The 24,518-nt window shown below is 43.4% G+C and overlaps 1 protein-coding gene across 1 annotated transcript; it reads left to right on the top strand.

The window, feature by feature from the left end:
* The first annotated feature begins 463 nt into the window (after nt 1-463).
* GDF6 (growth differentiation factor 6) lies at nt 464-22,890 on the top strand. Its single transcript, XM_051970885.1, has 2 exons — nt 464-1,028; nt 19,526-22,890. The coding sequence occupies exons 1-2, from the start codon at nt 554-556 to the stop codon at nt 20,518-20,520; spliced, it is 1,470 nt and encodes a 489-aa protein (XP_051826845.1). The 5' UTR covers nt 464-553; the 3' UTR covers nt 20,521-22,890.
* Nucleotides 22,891-24,518: the final 1,628 nt, after the last annotated feature.

Here is a 24,518-nt window from a genome sequence, read left to right as displayed (position 1 = left end):
AGGCGGGCAGGATGCGACGAGGTACCCAGCATCGAGCCCACCAAGGGATTTCTGCGGCCTCCCCACGCTCTGCCTTTCCTTCCTCTTCTTCCCCAATCCCGCAGTTGACTCTACATCTTCTCGCCCCGTCTCGTCTCTTCCTTCACTCCTTTCTCGGGTTTTCCCAGCTCCAGTGTCCAGCAACCTCGAGCCACGCGCAGCCCTGAGCAACACAGTGCGCGTCCCGCGGGGGCGCTGCCTCCCCCTCCCACATCTGCTCCCGCCCCCTCACCCCCATTCCACCTCCTCCCCAACTCCTTTCCGAATCACCCTGGCCTCTTGTCCTAGCCCTCCCCTCCAGGCAAGGGGCGGGAGGGGGCGTGGCGGGGCCGGGGCTAGTGCTCTGGGACCGGGAGATACTTGCACTCTCTGCTGCACCGAAAGCTCTGCGGTAGCCCGCGTCCGCAGCCGCTGTCCAGCCCGTTCGCTCCGCTCCCTGAAGTCACGCCGCGCTCTTCTCGCCTCCACTCGCGGGAGGGGAAAGGATTGAGTGGGGCATCAGCCGCTGCTCGCCATGGATGCTCACCGGGCCCTGCTTTCCGCAGTCTTTCTCATTAGTTTCTTGTGGGATTTACCCGGTTTCCAGCAGGCTTCTATCTCATCCTCCACTTCGTCCTCTTCGTCCTCGTCCTCGTCTGCCGAGCTGGGCTCAGCCAAGAGTATGAGGAGCCGCAAGGAAGGGAAGATGTCCCGGGCGCCGCGGGAGAGCGCCGCGGGCCAGGGACACCCGGAGCAGGCGGACGAGCCTCCGAGGCAGGAGCACCCGCAGCCTGGACGCCAGGAACCAAAGCCCGAGCAGCCCAGTCCCCGGCGGCGGCAGCCTCAGGATCACGGGCAGCCGGGCAGGAATCCGCGGGTGGTGCCCCATGAGTACATGCTGTCCATTTATAGGACCTATTCCATCGCAGAAAAACTGGGAATCAATGCGAGCTTCTTCCAATCATCTAAAGCTGCCAATACTATCACTAGTTTTGTAGACAGGGGACGAGGTAAGTTAAAACAACAATAATAAAGAGAACAAAACAAAAACAAAGAAACCTGTTTTCCCTTGCAACGGGGCGGCGGGCTGTCTTCTCCTCCTTTAGTCTGTGTCCCAACCCTAGATCAGTCACACCCGGCTAAGAAAGGCTTGAGTTGGCTGTCCCCTCCTTCCAGTATATATCGCCTTTTCTTTCTTGATACACTTATAGATCTTTCTTGTTTTAGAATTATAGAGTTTGCTTGTTTAGTTTCTGAATCTGGCTGTCTCAGACGTGGGCTGCTTGGGATGATACTTCAACCTGCGCCCTCCTTTCTTTCCCATCCAGAAATGCATTTGTTTTCTGCATTGCTTTTATCGCCCGTAAGAATGTGTAGATAAGGTGGATAGGCTATTGATGATTGGGAAGTGGATAAAGGTGAAGGCTGATGTGTGCATGGAAGAATGGGGGTGGGGGTGTGGCACTGCCCTGTCTTGAATGAGGAAGATCAGCGTTGGAATTTGGGAAAAAAGACCAGAGAAACATCTTTTTGGGGTCCTGGGGTTCCGTGGGGTTGTGAATAGATGTTGGAGCCAATGCGTGCGTGGGTATCTGGGTGTGTGTGAGAGAGCGAGAGAGAGCGAGAGGCAGAGAGCGAGAGCTAGAGCGAAAGAAAGAGAGAGAGAGAGAGAGGCAGAGAGCGAGAGCTAGAGCGAAAGAGAGAGCTAGAGCGAAAGAGAGAGAGAGAGAGAGAGAGAGAGAGAGAGAGAGAGAGAGAGAGAGAGAGAGAGAGAGAGAGAGAGAGAGAGAGAGAGAGCGCTTTGAAGCGGGTGTAGCAAAATTCTGACTGACTGGCGAGCCAGCGTCTAGAAGTTCCCGCTAGCTCTGAGGAAACACTCCGGAGTCCTTTGCTCTAGATTTCCTATTTGTCTGAAACTGGTTGGCCAGACTAGGAAGCTAGTGCCTCTGAGTTCGATTTGCTTACTCTCTAGCTCAGGTAAATGTTGCAAAGGTGGCATCATGAACTAGTTGGGTTGTCTAAAAAGAAAAAAAAAAATAAAGGAGAGATGAAGGGAAACAGAAGGGAGTGGGGGCTGCTGCATTTTGCGTTTCTTTATTAAAAACAAAACATCCTAGGTTCTCCGATTCAGAAGGCGTACTTTACATTTTTCTCACTCTAGCAATAAGAATCTTTTTGGCCACTTTCGTCTGGTCCCCCTCCCCGGTGGTTTCTTCTGTGTGGTACGCCCCCCACTACTTGCATCTCACCACCCACGCTCGTTTTCCTCACTAGTCTTCCAGAAAGAAACAGTCCCAAGTCCCAGGAGTTCTACAAGTTCAGGAAGTCAAAATCCTTGAAGTGGATAAATAGACATGGGGAAGAAGGGAGGAAGGAAGGAAGACAGACAAGCAGAAAGGAAGGAAGGAAGGAAGGAAGGAAGGAAGGAAGGAAGGAAGGAAGGAAGGAAGGAAGGAAGGAAGGAAGGAAGGAAGGAAAAGAGAGAAAAGAAAAGAGGGGGCAGCTGGAAACGTACTCTTGCGTTCTCTCCAGACTGCTAGCAATTTCTATTCTGATCCCCACCCCAATCTCTAGCTCTGGGCTATATACTCAATACTTGCTAAGATTGAGGCTCCGAAGAGTTCAAGACAGTTACGAGGTGAAGAGTATCCTTAAAGAAGCCAGTAACTCCAAAGAAAAATAGCAACCCACCCCCACCCCAGATGCCTTTGCCTTATCTCTTTCCAGAGCCACTAATGGCAGACTAATTAACTGACCCTTAATGAGGGTCGTAAATTCTTCCCCCGCCCCCTCGGCGTTCTCGGACCTCCTCCTGTCCCTAGCCTCTCCAACCTGCCCACCAGCCTTCCTGGCAGCGCGCGGAACCTGCTCCTCACAACCTGCCCCCATTCAGTTCCCTACGGTGGAGCTTGGCCGAAGGGTCAGCGGGGTTCATTAGCTGTTGAAAGCCCCAGACAACAAATTAACTTCGTGTTTTTTATGTTGGGTTCAGGACAAACGTCGACTTGGAAAAGCCACATGGCTTCTTTGTAGTTATATGAGCTGGCGATTTGGTTCCCGGCTTCCATAAAAGTTGCGACTCAGTATGGAACCTCTACCTCCCCCACGGGGCCTCTATCTCCTAGGGAGAAGATTCGGTTTCCCTGGACTTGAGTTTGCCGAAGAGGAGAGGAGAGAAAAGGAGAGCAGAGGAGAGGATAGGAAAGGAAAGGAAAGAAAAGACAGAAGAGGAGAGAAGAAGAGAGGAAAGGAGAGGAGAGGAGAGGAGAGGGGAAAGAAGAGGGAGAGAGGAAGGGAGGAAAGGAAAGGAGATAGAGAGGGAGGGAGAGAGAGAGAGAGAGACAGAGAGACAGACAGAGACAGAGAAAGATCTAAACAAGGAGAAGAAAGTACTTTCAAATTTCTCTCCCTGCAAAGATGTAGCTGTCGGAAAGAAACCCTGCTTCTCTATCCAAAGTTTTCTTAGCTTCAAAGAGTTCTCGCAACGAAGTTTGGAATTACCACTCTCCTCCACATCTCTCCTGGCAGGACGCGGAGAGGTTTGCTGGGATGCCTCCAAAGCCGAGTCTCACGCGTGCTTTCTACAGAACGGCTACAAAGTGCTGGGTTTCCTGACTTTTTAGGGAGAGGAATTGCTTCTGGGAGGGTTTCAGGGCGCGAATAAGTTTGGCTAGTGGGCTTCTCTTTAGCTTTGTCCTGCAGAGCGCAGTGTAGCCTTGCCTCTTAGGGGCTCCCGGCACCTCCAGGGATTCTCAGGCCGGCCCGTAAGCTTTCAGGCTTCGAGAAAGGGAGGTTGGCACAAGGCCCAACCTGGAGGGGGGCAGTGAGGCTGAAAGGAGGATGCTGTCCCAGACCTGCTGTCAGGGAACCAGCGGAGATCCCCGCACAGTTCCCAATCCGGGAGGAATTTTTCTCCAGGACTGCAAATCTCACAAGTTGCGCTTCTGCCAGCAAGTGCTAGAAACGTCACGGAGCTTGACAGGGCGGGTATCCCTTAGAAAAAAAGACAAGCAGGAGCTGCTGGGGGGAAAAAACCAATCCCCTTCCCTCCTCCCCCCCAACCTAGATTCTAGATTACCTTCTACCTTCCTCGCACCATTCCAATGCCTCTGTTCCCCGTGAAGAAAGTATATATACACGTATATGTATGTGTGCATATTTGTATATGTAGATATGCATATCTACATATGAAATTTTCCCTCTGGGAGTTGAGTATGGGCTGGTGGGAAGGGAAGGGAGGGAAAGAGGATTGGGGAGGGAGGGAGCAGGGATGGAAAGGGTGGTAATGATTTGCCGACAGCAATCCTGGCTTGATGAAGGGAAAGCTTCACTTTCCCTTCACTGATTTTGATTTGAAGTGTCACAGGCTGTGACCTTGGGTTGGACCTTCCGGGGGTTGCTTAGCATCAAGTCCCTGATTGGAGTATTTCAGCTCAGTGATCTAATTGAGTGTGCATGTCATAACATATCAAATATTGTCTAGTCTCCCATAATGAAGGGGTCCCAGCCAATGGCACATCCCCAGAAACTTCAAGAGAACTTCCGTTCCTCTGAAGTGGTAGCTTTTTTACTGCCCACCTCCCGGTGGGATTGTCGCCCAGTTAATTGCAGAGCCGAGCTGAGGCTGGGCGTCGCCTGTTGGCGCTGCAGCCGCCGCCCAAGGCTCAGAACTCAGGAAAGCTTCTTCATCAGTCCAGTGGCGGACAGACGGTGTGGTCCCTGAGCTCACTCGTTTCTAAGTTGAAGATGTAGCATCAATCAGTCTTGCTCTGGTCAGGGCTCAAATCGAACGTATTTGTCTATTTGTTAAAATATGTTCACACATATGTATGATTCTTCAGGTCAAAATACGCAGTGGAAGAGAGGAGAAGCAATCTTGTTTCCTTCAACTGAGCTTACCTTACAATAGAGCTGCATATGGTTGGATTTAAAAGCAGATAGGACCGATTATTTCAGTCAGTTACCAAAGAAAAAAACAAAACAATTCGGGGTTGTTTCGTTGTTGTTAAAAGATCTTAATCAGAATGCTTATGTCCTTAGAGATTGCCTGGAAGATTTTTGGGAGGGCTAGAAATCTCTGGAGGAGTTTTTCGAGTTACTTTTGTATGAATGAGAAGCCAAAGAACTTAGCAGTAAGTTGTTCTACTCAGTCTCATGATAGAATAATAATAAAAAACAAAACAAAACAAAACCCTAAGAAGAATAGGAAAGTATACTGGGACAAACTAAGCTTGTGGGAGGGAGTAAGAAAGATCGGATGGATAAAAGTTGGGGATGATACTGTGCAAAGGATCAGAATTTCCTCATCTTTTTTACTTTCCTCTTATTTCAGCAGTATGAAAATTAAGCAAGAGAATTTCTGATATTTGAAAAGAGGCCTATGGAGTAGAACTGTTTTGAAATCGAATTCAGAAAGGACAGAAATAAAAAAGATTGTGATTTCTCCACTTCACCCTTCATGCTTTGTTATGGTCAAAATATCATAGAGGACTGGATGAATGTAGGAAAATTACAGTTGGCACGTGAAATAACTCATTAAAAAGCAGATGGTGCCTGAGGGTTTTGAGACCCCCAGCATTGGAGCTCCACAGGAGATCAGGAGTGGCTAAAATTCTCACAGATTCCACAAAGCCTTTGAGAAGGCCTGAGGAAGAGAAAAATTGTAACCAAAAAAAAAAAAAAAAAAAAAGGAGAAAAGGAGAGAGAAGAAAGGAGAGGTGGAAAGGAGGGAAAAGAGAGGGAAAGGGAGAAGAGGGAGGGAGATGCTCATAGCTTTTAGTTATTCAGGTTTAAAATGTGAGGGGAGAGGCAGTTTAATTCCAATAGCAGGAAATTTTAAGTCTGAAAAGAAAAAAAATTATTTAGGAAATTTACTATGGCTATTAAATGGGGGGGGGGGAAGAAGAGACCTCCAAGAAGATTTTAAACTATGAAGAATTTTTTTTTTAAAATAGATTCTCCTAGGCAAACAAGTAAACTGCAGGGGGAAAAAAATCATGAGGCAGGAGATCTAAAACTCTTTGGAGGACTTAAATTCTAAACCAAACTTTCTTAGGATTTTTCTTTCTGTGTCTTGGTTTATTTTGCTTTTCTTCTGACACAAAATTACGGAGACACTTAGGAATCCGATTATTACTTTCAATATAATGGGAAAAAATTAGGAAAAGCTGGGGAGGGGACTCTGGAAGAGGAGGTTTTTCAGCTATTAGTGTGGCAGGAGAGAAGAATGAGAATCCAATTCGAGGTTCATCTTCTGTGGGATGTTTATGCTAAACAGCGGGTTTCTGGGTGGACCTGAAGCCTTACTATAGTGTGATCAATGCAGCGCCTTTGCCCGGGCAATGTTGTCGTTGGCAGAAGGAAAATGAAATATAAGCAGGGAAGTATTTTAATGGGGACGGAGGGAATTCACAACTGTTAATTATTTGGTGACCTTGTATTCGATTTGTTCGAGTCCCTTATAAAAACACTAATGCAGACCAGACGGCCGAAGTGAGGAAGCAGGGCAGAAGGTTCCAATCTAAGTTTTATTTCTCTGGTAAGAGGTAGCAGCCTTGGAAAAAGAGAGCAGGGAATAGAAGTGTGTGTGTGTGTGTGTGTGTGTGTGTGTGTGTGTGTGTGTGTCCACAACACACATAACATGGGTCTTTAAGGTGTCATCTAGAATTCAGGTCCCCAAGTCTGACTCCTTTAATCGTAGTGAACAGACAGGTCCTGGAAAGAGTCAGAGAGAAGGGGAAGGAAGCCAGGTTTAGATGTCTGATCTGGTCTTCTGGGTGAGATGATCAAGACTTGAAAAAAAATCCATAATCTAACCTTTTATCCGGTTGACATTTCTTTAAAGATCAATGGATAGTTCTTCAGCCCAAGATCTTAAGGGGCGTTTGATTCCAAAAGCAAGAAGCTAAACCTGCTTGCAATCTACTTTCAATGATGCCTACAGGCTACCTGGACAGCTTGTTTTTTTGTAAAGCGTCCTAATTCTCTTGAAGTTCTTGGCTGGTCCTTTGGTGCTCGGAAAGGCAGATCTGAGAAGAATGCCGCGGTCCTTTCTACTAACTGAGGAAATCAGGCAGCCTTCAAATTTGCAGGATTAAAACGCTAGTGGGAGGTAGGGGTGGGGTGGGATTAGAAGCTTCTGAAAGGTTTCCAAATAATCAATTCTCCAATTCATCACTACTAGCAACTAAAATGTGTTCTCTACAAGTATCTATATACATAGTGAGTTTCATTGATTCCTCTTCTTTTTAATGGAATTTGAAAATGAGCCAAGGAATACTATTCCCTCCTTAAGTCACTATTCTTGGGTTAGGGTGGGATTGTGTGGGGTCTTTTCTGGCCAATCTCTTTGGCAGTGCCCCGGAAAATTGATTTGACCATGGATTTGGATTTCCCAGCATATTATTAATATCAATGAGAACCCAGAAAAATCAGGATGAATCAGTAACTAAATCAGCACATCCTTTAAATCAGACATTACATTTTGTCCAGAACAGGAAGGAAAGAAGGAAACAAAGGAGGGAAGGACGAAGAAAGGCAGAGATGGAAGAAAGAATAGGAAAGGAAAAAGAAATGAAAAAGAGAGAATGTGAAAAGGAAAAATGAAAGAAAAAGAGATAGAAAGGAGAAGAGAAAAGACAAAAAAAGAAAGTTTGGAAAAGACCCTGTGAGGAAGGAAGCAGTTGTTTCCTTTCAAGGCCTGCTGTTTTCCCAAACTCTAAAGTACTAGCTAGCATTCTGCCCAGGAACTTTTTAAGCCCAGAGAAGATTGTTAGTAAAGTGTAGCTGAAGATAACTAACCCCCTCAGGGTACTTACTAACTACTGGCAAATAAGGCTCTCAGGCAGCTCGGAGAAGGGGGGGAAGCTGCTGGTTGAGGGGTACAGACAACGAAGGCTACAGAGATAGTGGTATTTGGTTTTGAGGCTACAGCTACAATCACTAATGGCCGTGCTGTTTATTTTTAAGTTCAGTATTGCTAAGTGAAGTCTCTTGTTTACTGGAATTAAAAAGCTCTTCATTCGCATAATGGGCTCCAGAGTTTTTGCTTCTCTTTTTTTTGGGGGGTGGTGGTGGTGGTGGAATCAATTAGCGCTGTTGGGGGAGTTGGTATTCTGGGTATTCATGAGATGGACCTGATAATGTGTATATTGCAAAGTTGCTAAAACAACTGGGACAAACGGATTTTTCTGTCTAAATCGAATTGTCTCCTGATAGCTTTGAGGCCCTGAGTGACCAATACCAAGGTAGGAGGAGGAAGGAGGAGAATGAGGAAAAAACTGGGTAGTTGTTTACAGCTGTAGTTTGGGAACAGTTCATCCAAAAAGAGAGTCTGGGACACACAAACCAGCACTACTTTGGTTTAGGAGTTTGTTGGTGATAATTAGGAAAGAGACCCGTAAAGAAGGGAGGAGAGAGACAGAAGTAAAGACAGAGAAAGAAAAAAAAGAGAGAGAGAAACACTCATTAAGGAGAAATGTAAAAGGAAGATAGAGACAGTGATAGAGGGAGAGCCAGATGTATAGAGAGGCTCAGAGAAAGTGACTACAGAAAGACCAAAAACAAAACAAAACAAACAAAAAAAAAAAAAGAGAAAAAATAGACTTTCCCTCTCTAATCTTCATTTTTATTCTCAGCATTTAGCACAGTGCCTCACACACAGTAGGTACTTAATAAATACTAGTTGACTTGACAGAAAAGGAAAGCTAGAACTCTCCCCTCCCCCAACCACCCTTCTATTTACCTGCATACACTGAGCTTTACTTCCTAGGACTGATGGGGAGGATGTGTGTGGGCCATTGATGTAAAGGGAGATATAAGTAGGATTTTAACTATAATGCCAAAGCTGAGGCCGCAGTCGGAACACTCCAGGCGCTAAGAGTTTTCAACTATGTAAAATTCGAATCTCTGCCAGTTTGGTTCATTTTGAAAGGTGGAGCAGAGGGGGAGTAAATGGAAATTGTGTAGAATGAGGTCTTTTTTCCTATTCTAGTAGAGAGGGAGGAGAGGGCCGCAATCTCAACAGCGAAGAGAAAAGAAGAGAGAAGCAGCAGTGGTCTGAGCTCAGACGCCTGGACTGCCCGGAGGAGGGCCACACACCAAGGCAGCGGCTGGAAGGTCTAGCGGCCCCCCAAACTACTTCCGCTGGGTGTCCGAAGGTCGGCTGGCTCATAGCAGCGAAAACTGCTTTGTTATATAGATTTGGGGTTAAAATTGAAAAGAAATTAATAAATTTAAAGTTCTAACACATCAAATGTTAGTCTCCCCCTCACCTCCCTCACCGCCAGACACCTCGCTTCCTTCTCTGTCAGCAGCTCAAGACCTCTAACACAACTTCTGGCACAAGTTGGTGGGCTTAAAATGTGCTAGGAAAGGCAGGGCAAAGGAGGAATTAAAGAGAAGTGGAGAGGGGTGATGGAAGGAGGAGAACCCAACAGGTTGTGGTTTGGGTATAATTTGCAGTGATGTAAAGTTAAGATTTGAGCCCTGATGAATTGGCCGCGAGCCCAGTACCTGATCCAGTATACTAAGGGGAAACACTAGGAAACTTTCATTAACCCCAGGTTTTCCCTCCTTCCCGGAGCACCTCCCACCACTCACGGGAAACAGAGGAATCAAGGGAAGAATTTCAGAGTTGGAGGTCAGGGAGACATCGCAACTTCGGATTTTATTTAACCCTGGAGGCCGCAAATCAGCTTCCAGGACCCAGTTTGAGAAATGGAAGGAAAAAACAACTCGTGTTGGGCATCAGATACTTGATGAGGGCTGAGAATGGTTGATTGGAGGTGGTGAAGATTGGAGACTGGATTTCTGCACTTTTCTTGCGAGGTAAAAACAGGCTAGTTAGGAAATTAGGAAGTTAGCTTGCCTCTTGGTGCTGTTTTCCAGTCCAATGTAGAAAGTGCTAAGTAAGCGCACTAGAAATCTCCACCTCTTCAAGGCTTTCCCACGGTTGAATCTCTTCCTAATGGGGAAAGATTACAGGGCAGAAGAAGGAGAACACGCCTGGAGAACAGAGTGGACTCCAGTAACAGCAGCAGCATCACCGCCTTCTCTGGGAAATGAACCAAGAACTTTTTTTTTTTTTTGGTCCCGGAAATTTTCCCATTTGAGTTTTCCCAAAGTGCTGGGTTCCCGTCACCCTGCCCCAATAGATCTATATCCCAAAGGCATATAGACTAAAGCTGAAAATGTTTGTCTTTTAAACCTGATTTCAGTCTAGGTCTAGGGAACAAGAGGAAGAAGTAACGCGCAGTGTCAACACCGTAGAAGATAGTGAACCAATTGGGAGGGAGTGGGATAGATAGATTATATTCAATTTACTATTCCGGAGAGGCGAGGAGAACTTGGAGGGTGAGGTTAAGGGAGGGAGGGAGAGAAGGAGGAGGGAGTGAAAAAGAAGGAGAGAGATAGAAACTGAGAGAGGAGGAAGGAACGAAGAAAGGAAAGGAGGAGGAAGGGAGGAAAGAAGGAAAAATAAGAAAAAGAAGGGAGGAAGACGAGAACAAAGAAAGGGAGACAGGAAAAGAAGGAAAGCAAGAGAAAGCAGGAGAAAAAAAGACACATGTAGAAAGAAACACAGGAATCCCTCGTGAGAACCTGTGTCGGTCTAACCTTGCATAGAAAGAGCATTTGTGTGTCTCCTCTACGGATAACCAGCTGCTGGCTTCCGGGGTTGGCGTGCTGCTACGTGGGTATGTAGTGGTGAGTTATTGTGGCTGCTGCAGTTTTGTTAATTGATGAAAAAACCTTTTGACTGAGTAGGCAAGGATGTCGATGACATTACCTTCTATTGAATGGAATTCTGACCTGGGAATTGCCTCCTCCTCTACTCAAAAAGGCCCAAATTGATGACTCAGGGAAAGACTTTGTGGGTGGGGAAAGGATTTCCACTGATGGAGGGAGCCCAGGAAGGACAGAAAGATGAAAAGACAGCCTTTGTCTTTTCAGGGAGAATGAGCCTTAGAAGTTAGGTTCTACTCCCTTTCCAAAACTGCCTTCACCCCGCCACCCTCATACCCCCAATATTTCAAAAGGGAAGAGACATTTGTGGCCTCTGAAACTGTGACAAAGACAAAAGAGCTTAGAAAACACTTGAGGGTGGGTCAAACTCATCTCTTAGTTCCAAGAGTTATAGCAGAAAATGAGAGGTGTTTTTTATTTTGGGGGGGGGGAAGGGTTTCTGTTGCATCACACTTTTACCCTTCAAATGAACCTTTGGAAAGTTGTTCCCTGGGGCAGGATTGGACTATTTCCTCAAAGCAATCTGGGAAAATTCCCAGGATGCCAGAACTTTGGCATAAAGGATTGTTGCTCCTTTCTCCATCAGCAAAATGTAGAAAGTACTCTGTGTGTGTGTGTGTGTGTGTGTGTGTGTGTGTGTGCATGTATGTACCTTGGAAAAAATGATTTGAAGACTCACTCCAGTCAAAGACACTTCTGGCTCATCCTGTAAAAAGCCAAGGTTGCCTAACTGTCTTCTGAGGCAGTTTAATTCTGCTGGGGCTGCATAGTTGGATTGTGGACACAAAATTATAGGCTTTTCAAGCTAAAATCTAGAGATCAGATTATCTAAAGATCTCCAGTCCAGTCTTCTTTAACAGATGAAGAAACTGAGGCCCAGAAAAATGAAGGGACTTACTTGAGATCATGCAACTAGTAAATACCAGAGTTTTAGATTCTTGCTTTTATGATGTTAAATTCAATGATTTATCTGCAGAACCAAATTTCCTCTTAACTAACCCATTGTCTCTTCAAACTTCAGGAAGGTAGAGATGCAAAGAGATAAAATCATCATCAGGCTTCTCATAAAGATACCAGCTGAGCTTATGTGTTCATATGTTCAAGTTTGTCAAAAGCCTATGGTTGACGGATATGATTTTCCAAGAAATTTCCTTCGTCTGTGTATTATTTTACCTAAACTATAACAATTCAACAAGGTAGTCATAATGTTCAACAGCATGCCAATGGTTTAGAGCTTCAGTTGGTTTATTTTTTCTTAGAATACACCTGAGCAGGCAGAAGACTCCTTACATCAGGGTGGGCTTTCAGATTCATTGTAGAGAAAAAAATGGGCATTCCAGGAATATCACAGGCTCAAGAGAAGCTTGGGGCCAAGATTCTTTCCCATCCCTCACCCATCTCAAAAGCCTCAGGATACTTTATGGGGAATTGTAGAGAGGAACTGGTTTTTCTCATCCTTGATCACCATTGTTGCTTGCCCCCTTGGTCTTGCCCAAATTGTTTGATCAGAAACAGGCTTGTTACATATCACTCCTCTAGCCGAATTGATCTACTTGCTATGCTCATTCAAGAAATTCCATCTCTGTCTCAAAGTCTTTGCCCTGCCTATTCCCCATCCCTGGAATGCACTCCGTCCTCACCTCTGACTCTTTGAATTCCTAGTTTACTTCAAAGTTCAGCTCAAGCACCACCTCCTCCATGAGATCTTTCCTATTCCCCTTGGATCCTAATACCTATGACCTAATACCTAAGACCTTTCAAACTATCTTGTATTTACTTTGAATGTATTTTGTATCATTCATTTGTGGACATACGGTTTTTTTTTTTTTTTTTTTTGATAGACTGTAAGTTCCTTGAGGGAAGGAACTATTTTACTTCTGCCTTTGTATACCCAATATTTGGCAAAATGCTTGGTACATATTACAGGTACTTAGTAAATAAATGTTTGTTTATTGATTGAGTGAATGAAGACCACTTTAAGTTAGAGATTAAATTTAGAAGAACTAGCTCAATGGATAGTATGGATAAACATATTCAGAATGCTCCCCACTGGTCTTTTCTTCTAGATGTTAACTTCTCTCCAACCATTAAAAAAAAAGACCTGCTAAATTGAGGCATTTTGATTCAGCATTGAGCTAGAAATCAAGAATGGATAAGCATCCTAGGCAGAGCTTCAAAATTGTATCTGTCCTTTTCCCCATCCATCTTTCCCTGATATTGTCCCTGGAGGCTTTGAGTTTTAATGGTGACACATGTGACTCAAGACTTGTAGTTGGAAGGTATAATTCCTATCTGAAACAGGGGCCTTCTGGACCATATGCCAACCAGAGGTTATCTAATTTTCACAAGACCTTTCAATGACATAGAATTCATTAACCTAGGTAGCAGTCTATTATATTTTTGTAAAGCTGTAAACATTCCCATTTATTGGGCTGAAATCTACCTCTCTGTATCTTCTACTCTTTGGTCCAAGCACTCATTTCTAGAGCCCAGAGGGCTCAATCAATCTAGTGGCCTATAGACTGCTAGGATTCAGCAAATATTGACCCTAGTGGCTTATAATCTGTCAATTACCCTTTGTTGAAGTGGAGAGGATAACTTGAGCATCTGGAAATTCTTTCCAATGTCCTTTCATCAGAAAAAAAAATTATTTTGTGGAGGGCATCTCACCCTTCTATAGGAGTCGTCATGATCTCATTGAATCTCAGAGTTGGAAATTACCTTATACATCATTTAATCAGAGTATCCATCATGCTTGAAATGAACTCTTTCTTCTCACCTTTGCTTCTAATAATTTTTAGATTCCTTCATGGTCAACTCAAAGGCAATCTCCTCTTTTTTGACACTTTCATCTCCTAGTTGCTCTAGTCAAGTTGTCATATATATAAATGTGTGTGTGTGTGTGTGTGTGTGTGTGTGTGTGTGTGAGAGAGAGAGAGAGAGAGAGAGAGAGAGAGAGAGAGAGAGAGAGAGAAAGAGAGAGAGAAAGAGAGAATAAGAGAAAGAAAGAGAGCGAGAGCGAGAGCCAGAAGGACCTCAATTCAAAACCTGCCTCTGACATATCTGGGCTATGTGACTATGGTCAAATTACTTAATTGACCTTTAGGTAAATTTGGTTAAAATAAGTAAAAAAAAAAAAATAGGTTAAAAACTTTTCTAACACTCCAAATTACAGAGAAATTTCCCAAATATTTTAATGTAGAGAGTTGCTTCATATGAAAGTTTTCCACAGCACTGAAGGTCTAATTCCTATCCCTACCTCTTATATATGATTATGTGTATATTTGGTCTTTCTTCCAATGGAATACTGTTTGAAAGCAGGGATTTTTTTATCCCCAGATCACAGCACAATGAAGACATTTTAAAAATGCTTAATTATTAGTGGATAATCTAGTCAATGCAATCACTCTACGATATAATAGACAAATGATCATCCACTTTTTGCTTGAAATCTTTCAGCGAGGAGCAATTCACTGTCTCCGGGGGCTGATTATTTTCCTTTTGGTAAGTTCTAATTGTCAAAAAAATTTCCCTTACATTATGCCTAAATCCACCACTTTGCAACTTCCATTCATGGTTCCTAGTTCTATCCTATGAAGTCTGGAAGCGTAAATGTGGCCCATTTCCCATATATGTGCTTTTAATATACTTCTGTGAAGCTCCATTATAATGAATACCTATTAGCTTTTATAGAGTTATTGTAAAAATATCCATTATTTTAAATTCTTCCCACCTCTACTCTAGTTTCCTTCTTCTTCCATATGTTATGCTTCTACCTTCTCCTGGTCTAAATTCTGGTCATAAAATCTTTGAGTCTTATCCCTGTGTGATCTTGGATAAGTTTCAGACTCTGTGTCTCACTGTTCATTTGTGTAAAATGAGGCAGTTTTACTGAATGAACCCCATCTCAGTTCTGGAAGTTTTATGAGAATGCATCAGTAACCAATGAAATTGCAAAGCCTTTCCTTTCATTAACACAACAAAACAAAAAAACTAATGTAGCAGCTGGAGAGAAGTGGAGATTTGAAGTTTCTTTGGGAATGTTACTTGTTAAAAGTTGGGAAAAGGTTTTTGAAGCCTTGGGTTCTGACATTGTTTTTAAAGATCTTTTTTTTTTTTCTTTTCCCCCACCTCAGCCTCCCTCTACCATCTTTCTCCTTTCCCTAGTCTTTTAAGCAGGCATATTTCAAAAATGGGGCAGCCAAAATTTTCATAGAAATGTTCCTTACTGTTGTAGAAAAATGGGAGTGGATCTAGTGCAGTAGGAAGGATGAATTTGGAACATGGTGATTGGCTCAGCTCAGCAAAATTACACCTCCCAAGCATGGTGGGAGTTTCAGCTTGGCTATCCATACTTCCTATATGTTAACAGGCCAGGTTATTAAAAGAGAAAACATGTAAATCTTTCAAAGAAAAACTCATTGTACTGCACATATTTTAGAACCGCCCTTGCCCCTGCTCCCTTCCCTCTGGAAAACCACAACCAAAACTTTAGAAATATAGGGTTAAAGATGAATTCATTACATTCAATTTGATTTTGTAGTTCTGTCTTCCAAACTAAGTCCAAAGGAACAGCCCTAAACAGAGGGAAAATTTTGCTTCTCTCTTAGACTGTCTGGATCTTCAGAAAACAAATCAGAGATGGGTCATGGGGACGTTGCAAAGACTCTTTGTCTTTTTTTTGGGGGGGGGAGGGGGGTAGTTTCTGCCTTCTGCTAGTTTCCTCCATATACAACACACAATAGGCTCACATGTCCATAGATTTTGCTTCTTTTTCTTGATGAGGAAACTGAGGCTCCAAAACTTAATTTATCTCCAAATCCATGACCTCTTTGTATATTACACCAACCATGAATAGCGATTCATTTTCTGACCAGTGGCCCAGCAAAGAGAAACTCAAAAGATTCAAATTTTTTTGTGCATAGTAGATAATTTAGTCATAATGAAAAATGCTAAGAAATTTCACAGCCATGATTTTTTTTCTCTTTCCCCTCTTTCTATCTTTTCTTATTTCCCTCTTCCATCCCTTGCTTCTACTTTCTTTTCTTTCATTTTTAGTTTCTTCTGCTGACTTTTTTCTCTAATTCAGTACTATCAGTGCATCCTAGTGATCAAGACACTATAGAAAGGGCAGTTGGAAAGGTTTTCTTTCCCCCTTCCAATTCACTTTACAACTTAGACACAGAGTTAAGTGTTAAGACTTATTCAGGGTCCTTCAGCCATTACATATCTGAGGCCAGTTTTGAATTTATGAAGACTAAACTTTCTGATTCCAAGCCCAGAACTCCACCCACTGCACTATCTAACTTTAAAATTTACAAGATTCTTTTACAAACCTTATCTTATTTGAGTCTCATAACAACATAGAAATCTAGGTGCTATTATTATCTATCTCTGTTTTACAGTTGAGGAATCTGAGAGTGAGAGACAGTAACAATGAGTGACAGTAGCTCATTAGAGTTACATAGAGAGTAATAACAAGGTTGCATTGCTAATAAGAGATAAAATTTGAACTCAGGCCTTTCTGAATTCAGCACTTTATTCACCACATCACCTAGCTGTCTTGTTTTAAGTGAAAAAAAAAAATTTTTAAGAACGCCTCTCAGACATGCAGTACTAATTCATTTCTTCCTCTGAGAGAGAGAGAGAGAGAGAGAGAGAGAGAGAGAGAGAGAGAGAGAGAGGAAGGAAGGGAGCAAAGGAGGGAGAAAGAGATTTGAACCTAGATTTTTTTGAGTCCACCTCTCAACAACTAGTGTGTTACAGATATTTAGGTGTTCTGAGCCATGTTAATGCTAAATAAAAAAGAAAAAAAATGTACTCTCCCTACTGACATAATGATCTAACTACATTTTAATTAATTTTAAAGCAGAAAATTAATTTCTTGAAGAGTAATTATCCAAGAGTAATGGTAATGTTTCAAAATGGATTGAAGAATGTTACCTTATAACCATAGTCCTAGTTTTGTTGTTTCTTTACAAGGAGGTAAAGGGATTGAAGCTGTTCTAGGTCAACCTCTTTATATTATGAATGAGGAAGCTGTGGTCTGGAGGACTAGCAAGTGAAACTAGCTGAAACTAGAATCTAGGTCTTCTTTTCTGTGTAGTAGATGGAACACTGAATTTAAATGTGGCCTTGGATGCAATATATGTAACTCTGGGCATGTCACTTAACTCTTATTTGCTTCAATTCCTCATCTATAAAGTGAGCTGGAGAAGGAGATGGCAAACCACTCCAATATTTTTACCAAGAAAATTCCATGGACTTTGTCACACAGAGTCAGATAGGACCAAACAATAATAACAATACTGCCCAAAGTGCTTAGTAGAATCAACTTGGTGCCAGGTCACAAAGCCAGAGTTCCATGGGGGATCAGGCTGGGATGTTGGGACAATGCAGCCATCTAACAAGAATAAAAAGGACTCAAAATTCCTGTATACCCCAGACTAAAGAAATGCCTTTTGTGGGTTACTAGAATAGCCATAGACAGGTAGAGAAATGTATGCTGTTCTAAATTTTCTGAAGGACTGACAAAGGACATGCTCAGTGTCACTCATCACTTGATGACTGTCAGTGACATAGAATGAAGGGAAAGAGTGAGAATAGAAAGAAATGTTGTTACAAATCCACTATTTAACCTTTTTTTCCCCTTTTTGCTCCAAAGCAAAGTTCTACTCTTGATGTTCCCAAACCATAGGATCTCATTCAGTGCTTTAACCTATTTACCAACTTATATTGAAAAAAAAAAGTTCCATGCTGCCATGTGGGCAAAATAAATAAAAAACAAGGTCTTGACCTATCACAAACAGGGTCAAAATCTGGTTATTTTGAAGGCTTACAAAAACAGAAGTGGAAATGATTTCCTAAGGGAATGTGGATTGTACCACTATTAAATTTTTGACTAGCTTCCTTCATGCTTTTTCTGTAGTCCAGATATTACTAAATATATGGAAGCCTTAAAGCATCTTAAAGACACTTTTCATTAATCTTTCTCTATATCCCTCTTCCTGTGAGAAGCCAGGAATTGATTAGGTTTCTGAGGCAGGAAAATGAAGCCTCCAGGTAAGAGATCCTGTGAATTGACTACATCAGTGGCTGATTCCAGGGCCAAACTCAGGGCTCTTTAAAGGAGGTAGAAAGGAGAGAATGCTGAATTCCTGTTGAATTTGATGTGACCCTGGTTGGGCTGAAGGTCTTGACTCCCATAAATCAACTAGCTGTCCTCTCCAGAAGGTCTCCTCTCCCTCTCCTTCTTCCTCCTCCTCCTCTCTCTCTCCCTCCTCCTCCTCCTCCTCCTCCTTCTTTTCTCTCTCTCTCTCTCTCTCTCTCTCTCTCTCTCTCTCTCTCTCTCTCTCTCTCTCCCCTCCCCCCTTCTCCTCCCCCCATTTTCCTCTACTTCACTAACCCTTTCCACTGCTCCATTTCAGGTTGAGACATGTGCCTATGAGAGAGCAACAACCTCTGAGAAAGTATAAAGGGCCGGCATGGAGTGTTTCTTTAGTCTTTATTTCTAGTTTTGGTGCTAGCTGGGTTTGGAAAGGCAGTAAGGGTTGAACACAGGCTCCAGTGACACTTTTACTATTGAAATCTACCTAAACTTTACTAGCTTCTGGGGAAAGCCCGGGGCTTTGGGGATTTTTGTATTTGCTGGGTTGTAAACATTTTATGAGAAGGCAGTTTGGGGGAAATCTGGTTAGCTTTCCGCCTTGCACATTGGATTGGTGTTGGGCTTCATGCACGAACGTGTCAAAAAAGAAGTCCAGGTTTACCTAGGTCCCAGAGTATTTTCCTTGGATTGTAAAAACCATCTTCCCCTATGTTCCCCCAAATATCATTCCCCCAGTTGTGAATGTGTCCTAAAAGTTTATCTCTAGATCCTATTGGAGAGTAAAGCAAGAGGTCTTCTGGTTGGATGTTGTAAATGTCGGTGTTTTTTGTGGATGCATGAAACTCCTGAGTGTTTTATCCAAATGCCTCAATTATTCTAAGTAAACCTAAATTTCCCAGTGCATAACTAGTATGCCCACTTATGATTTCTATTTGGAAGTAGTCCTAGGCTGTCTATTCCCGTATTAAGTGGAGAATTGAGGCAAAAGCCAAGGAATCCGATTCATGCAAACCGCCAATATGGGTTGTTAAAACTCTATATCTGATATGTCTATGGCTCTGTTTCTGTATCTCTCTCAAAAGGCCGAGATAGCAGAAGGGGGAGAGGTTGGGGGGGGGGACCTTTAATCTTATGCATAGATTTTAAGTCATTCAGTTAATCCATAAGCATTTATTAAGCGCCTCCTATATGTTAGGCACTCTGCTTGGGTGATGGAGATACAAAGTACAAAGAAAAAAACAATCCCTTCTCTGAAGAAGCTTACTTTGTTACAAAAGGCAAACGGTTGGTTTTTCCATCTTCTGGGAAAAGGCCTGTGATGTTGCAGCTCCTGTCTGACTTCCGCCCCCAGTTTAAACTGTCCAAAGCTTATTGGGAGAGAGGATTATCTCTGGCCACAGCTTCTGTCCTCCTCCCCCCACGACGACCCCCCACCTCCCACCCTAGTGCCTTTTTAGACTAGGGCCTGGTAACTCTAGGGGTGGTAAGGCCCCAGGGCTACCCAACTACCTGAGACGGCCTCCTTCACCTCCCCCACCTCTAACCTCCTCTGTCCCCTCCCCCAGCTCCTGCTTTTCCTCCCAGGGGGCTGCCAGAGAGAACTGGGAAGATTTCCCCCTTAAGTGAAACTGACTGTAATTATTTTTTATCTCGCAGACGATCTCTCGCACACTCCTCTCAGGAGACAGAAGTATTTGTTTGATGTGACGACGCTCTCAGACAAAGAAGAGCTGGTGGGCGCGGAGCTGCGGCTCTTTCGCCAGGCGCCCCCGGCTTCCCCGGGGCCCCCGGGCGGCCCGCTCCACGTGCAGCTCTTCTCCTGCATGTCCCCACGAATGCTGGACTCCAGGACCCTAGACCCGCAGGGGGCGCCCCAAGCCGGCTGGGAGGTCTTCGACGTGTGGCAGGGCCTGCGCCGCCACCAGCCCTGGAAGCAGCTCTGCCTGGAGCTGCGGGTCGCCTGGGGAGAGCCCGGAGGGGAGACCCCGCAGTCGTCTCCACCGCCCCAGGCTGAGCCTCCTCTGGACCTGCGGAGTCTGGGCTTCGGTCGGAGGGTGCGCCCGCCGCAGGAGCGGGCTCTGCTCGTGGTGTTCACCAAATCCAAGCGCAAGAACCTGTTCGCCGAGATGCGCGAGCAGCTGGGCGCCACCGCTGCCACGGCCACGGCAGTGGCGGGGGCCGAGGGAATGTGGCTGCCTCCCTCGCCGCTGTCCCCACCGCTGTCGCCGCCCGCGGGCGTCCCAGACGCGGACTGGGGGCTTACCTCTCAGGGTCGCCGGCGGCGACGCACCGCCTTCGCCAGCCGCCACGGGAAGCGACACGGGAAGAAGTCACGGCTCCGCTGCAGCAAGAAACCCCTGCACGTGAACTTCAAGGAGTTGGGCTGGGACGACTGGATTATCGCGCCCCTGGAGTACGAGGCGTACCACTGCGAGGGGGTGTGTGACTTTCCCCTCCGTTCTCACCTGGAGCCCACCAATCATGCCATCATCCAGACCCTCATGAACTCCATGGATCCCGGCTCCACTCCACCCAGCTGCTGCGTGCCCACCAAATTGACTCCCATTAGCATCCTCTACATCGACGCGGGCAACAATGTGGTATATAAGCAGTACGAGGACATGGTGGTGGAGTCTTGCGGGTGTAGGTAGCGCTGCCTTTCCCGCCGTCTCGGTTCGGGGACGGGAGGGGAGGACTGCAGCAGAGAGAAGGAGAGTGACCCGAATGAAGGGGGAAAATCACCCCGAAACATAGACCTGGAGGATTGCAGGACAGGATGAGTAGGAGGGGGAAGCGGAGGGAGATGATGGCCTTGGGGCACCAACCGCATTGGAGCCCACCTTGAACGCTTCCTTTCACCTAGAGAGAGGGAAATGGACTTTCTGGCGACCCTGGAAAACAAGTCAAGTAATAGCTTCGTGTTTGTTGTCATTGCTTTTTCAATTTTCTTGAAGTACCTGTGTATCTCACGGGTTTTTAATAAGGGTGGGTAGAGGAAACAGTCTTGTGTTTCACAGCTGTCCCTTGGATGGAAAATTATTATTTACAAAAAACAAACAAACAAAAAAAAAAAAAAACAAAAAAAACGGGGTGTGTGTTGGGGGGGGAGGAAAAAGGAGGAGATTCACCTCTGCATCCCATTCTTTTCTGTTTTGGATCATGCTGAGTTTTGTATTTCCTTTCTGAGTGAAATCAACTTTCCATGTGGCCATCTAAATAATATTCTAAAAAAGCAAAATCTCTACCCCTTCCCGCTGCGCCCTCCCTCCTTCCCTTCAAAACCTAGTTCAAAATCTTTGCTTAAAAGCACTACCTTCCAAGACAATTTTGGTATAAGTGGGCCAAGTAACTCGAATGGCCTCAATATCTTTTTTACTCAATCTGACCCGCCCCACTCCCCATCTTCCCACGATTGCCCACTGTTTTTTGCTCAGTACTATCAGAATCCGATAGTGGGACTCCATTTCTGAGGAGATATGGGTTATTTTGCAAGCTTTCTTTCTCTTTTCTTTTCTTTTTTTGTTGTTGGGGAAACAGGGGAGTTCATGCCTGATAGAGTGACAAGAATCAGTTCAAGCCAAGGATACTTTAAGATAATGAGTAGAGCCAGTAGAGAAATGAGGCACAGGCCCCCTAGTGAAATTGTTCCCCCCCCCCTTCCCCTTAGCTGCCTCTTTCAGGATTATCTGATGATCCAGGTCTCATTCTAAGGTGAAGGCAATTTCCCAAGTACAAAAAACAATCAAGTGAAAGGAGAGAGGGGGTAGGGCTGGAAATAGGGGAGGAAAAGAGAATTATATATGAAAGGGTAGAATATAGGGGAAGGTTTGGGGGCGACGGAGAAGCCAAGGGACAGATTTGGAGAGGAGTTGGTAGGAAGTAACCCACCCCGACTCAGAGCAAAATGGGAAAGTCTAGTTTTGCCACAAGAAGAGAAAATGAGTGAAAGGAGAAGCAGAGAGGAAAGATCTAAAAGTATAGAAATGCCTGTCTCTGAAGTTTATCTGAAAAGTTTCTCCCCTTTTCTCTCTGACATTCCTGAAAGATTACCAGCTAGAAATCGCCTAGGGCACCCCCAAAAGAATTGTTTCGGATTGTAATTACCAGTTAGACTATGTTTTTAAAACTTAGTAATGAAAAACTGTGAAAAGAGCAAAGTGTTACATTGAACGTGGAGAAGGGAATCCGGGCAGTGGGTAACAACGGTGGTGGAATCAGTAAGAAGACTTAATGCAGGGAATTGAGTACTGTACTTTTAATTCCTTAATTCCAGAGAGGGAAAAAGTGAACTCCCTGCCCCTGTCTACACCAGTATTATTTTTAAGCATTGTGTTGGAAGTAGGTCCTCCAAAGGGCTTATTTGCTCCCCACCTTTGGCTTGTGAAATTTCCTCAATCAAGAGAACAGCTAAGGGAAAATAAGGTCTGGGGTTTTTTTCCCCCACCTGTTAGTTTTGCGCTCTCTCATTCTAACCCTGTTAGCTTCTCTGGTTCACAGAACTATAAACTGGCAAAGAAAAGATGGGAATAAATAATAATAATAATAATAATAATATAAAATACTAACTAAAAAAAGGACTTGGCCAGGAGCAATAATTTAAAATGCACATTTGCTTTGGATGCACTGTTGTTCATGTTAAGACTGTATATATTTGTTTATTTAAGCAGCCTGAAAGTGCAAAAAGGAAATGAACAGCATACATTTCATTTTAATGTACAAAACATTATATGCACTCGAAATGTTATAATTTCTAATATTTTTAAAGTTTATATTTGAGTTGTACAAAGTTACGCATTAATCAGATATTTCATTCTTACATAATGTTATCATTTCCTTAAGTAATATTACAAAATTGAAATTCTGTCTAATGGAGATTTTTGTTTTTGTCTACCTCACTATAATGCAAGTATTTACAACTCTAAAGTGACCTGAGGTAAATTAACATTCAAAACATTTTTACAATACACTTTTCCTGGATGATACTTCAACTATTACTGTATTATTAAACTTCCTTTCTCAAAGTCTGAGGCTGGTTTCATATGTTCTGTTCAGAGAAAACTTTCTCAAAGAAATGTGGTTGTGGGATAAGCACAGTTGCAGGGAGAGATTATGGGCTTGGAAGTTTGAAAAGTCATTGACTTGATTTATTTTAAATTTTATATTATAGTTCGTTCAATTCAAGATGATTTTGCATTTTCATGAAAGTTTTATCGTGACATTTACTGGTCTCTTGACTAACTCCCCATCTTATGTCAACTTGTGAAAAACCCTTGTGAGAATATGACCTATTCCAGCATCTCAGGACCTAAGGATTGCTTGGCTTCCTTCTTTTCCCCTTTAATGTTGGAGAGAGAAGAAAAGAGTTTGCCAATAAGTCTGTAGTTATCCTTGGTATCAGTAGTCATTTATATTCTTGGTAACACAAGAAGCAAAAAGATACAATGGTTATTTTTTTTTAAATGAAATGGTCTTGTAAACTCTTCTGTATTCAATACTTGTTAATATGAACTTTTGATGATTCGGGAATATCAGAAGCTAATTGCTTCTATTAGCAATAGAAGCTATTGGTATTTGACTAATATTTGAGTGTGGGGAAGGACTAGGATGTTTGCCATTGCTGGAACTCTTGAGATTGTGCCTGTCATTTGGAGGGCACAAAGATTTATAGATTTGACAGCTTCTTCCCGAAGAACTGGTCCTGAGACCTTTTCCCTTCCTATAAACATCTTCAGTGCTTATTTGAGGACCTCTCTCTGGTACTCCTTACCTGGAGATTACTACCATTGAGGATATGGTTTAAAATCATAAGTCCAGAGCTGGAAGAGGCCTTCAGAGGCCATTAAATTCAAACCTCTCATTGAGGAGATTGCAGCGTAGGATAAGTGTCACTTGCCAAACATTACAAAAAGAGTAAGTCTCAGAAGCAGGACTTGAACCCAACCCCTCTGACTAGATCCAACTCTATTTCTACTGAATTATACTGCTGAATAATTTTCAATAACTAAGACACAACTTGTAGAAGTACCATTAGCATTCCAGGATAATACCTCAAGGCAATTTTTGTTTTTGTCCAGGGAGATAGGTAGACAGCAAATCAAAATGAAGAAAAAAAAAAAAAAAGGTTGAAGCATAGAGAGGTAATGTTATTTCAATGTTATTGAAAATATTCTATTCAGTTATACAAAGTCTTGAGTCTAGCTAGGGATGAATTTGATGTATATTTAAATAAAAGAATGGACAATGTACTGTGTAGTAGACATTGTAGTATTTCATATGCCCCCTTAAAAAGCCATGGATGACAATCATACAGAATGAGCAGGGATTGTGATTTATACTCAGGAAGGGAATACCTACATTGATGATATAGGATCATGAAAATATCAATATTGAGAAAATGCTTTGTACACTACAAAACATACAAATGTAAGATAATTTCCCCCCTAGCAAGTTCTTTCATAATAACTAATTGAAGAATTAATAAATTACAGATTTTTTTGTGTAGGTTAAGATCTATGATTTAATCAGTGTAGGGAACTCCCAATGTGAAAACTTCCTGGGTTGATTTTGATGCACATTGATATCTCATTTTTAATTTTATATTTACAAGAATTGTCCAGTGTACTAAGAAACTAATCGAATTGGTCCTTGT

Source organism: Antechinus flavipes, chromosome 1 (genome assembly GCF_016432865.1).
Source record: "Antechinus flavipes isolate AdamAnt ecotype Samford, QLD, Australia chromosome 1, AdamAnt_v2, whole genome shotgun sequence".
NCBI lineage: Eukaryota > Metazoa > Chordata > Mammalia > Dasyuromorphia > Dasyuridae > Antechinus > Antechinus flavipes.
Note: the sequence above shows the minus strand (reverse complement) of the source record. Positions and strands in the feature narration are given on the sequence as shown.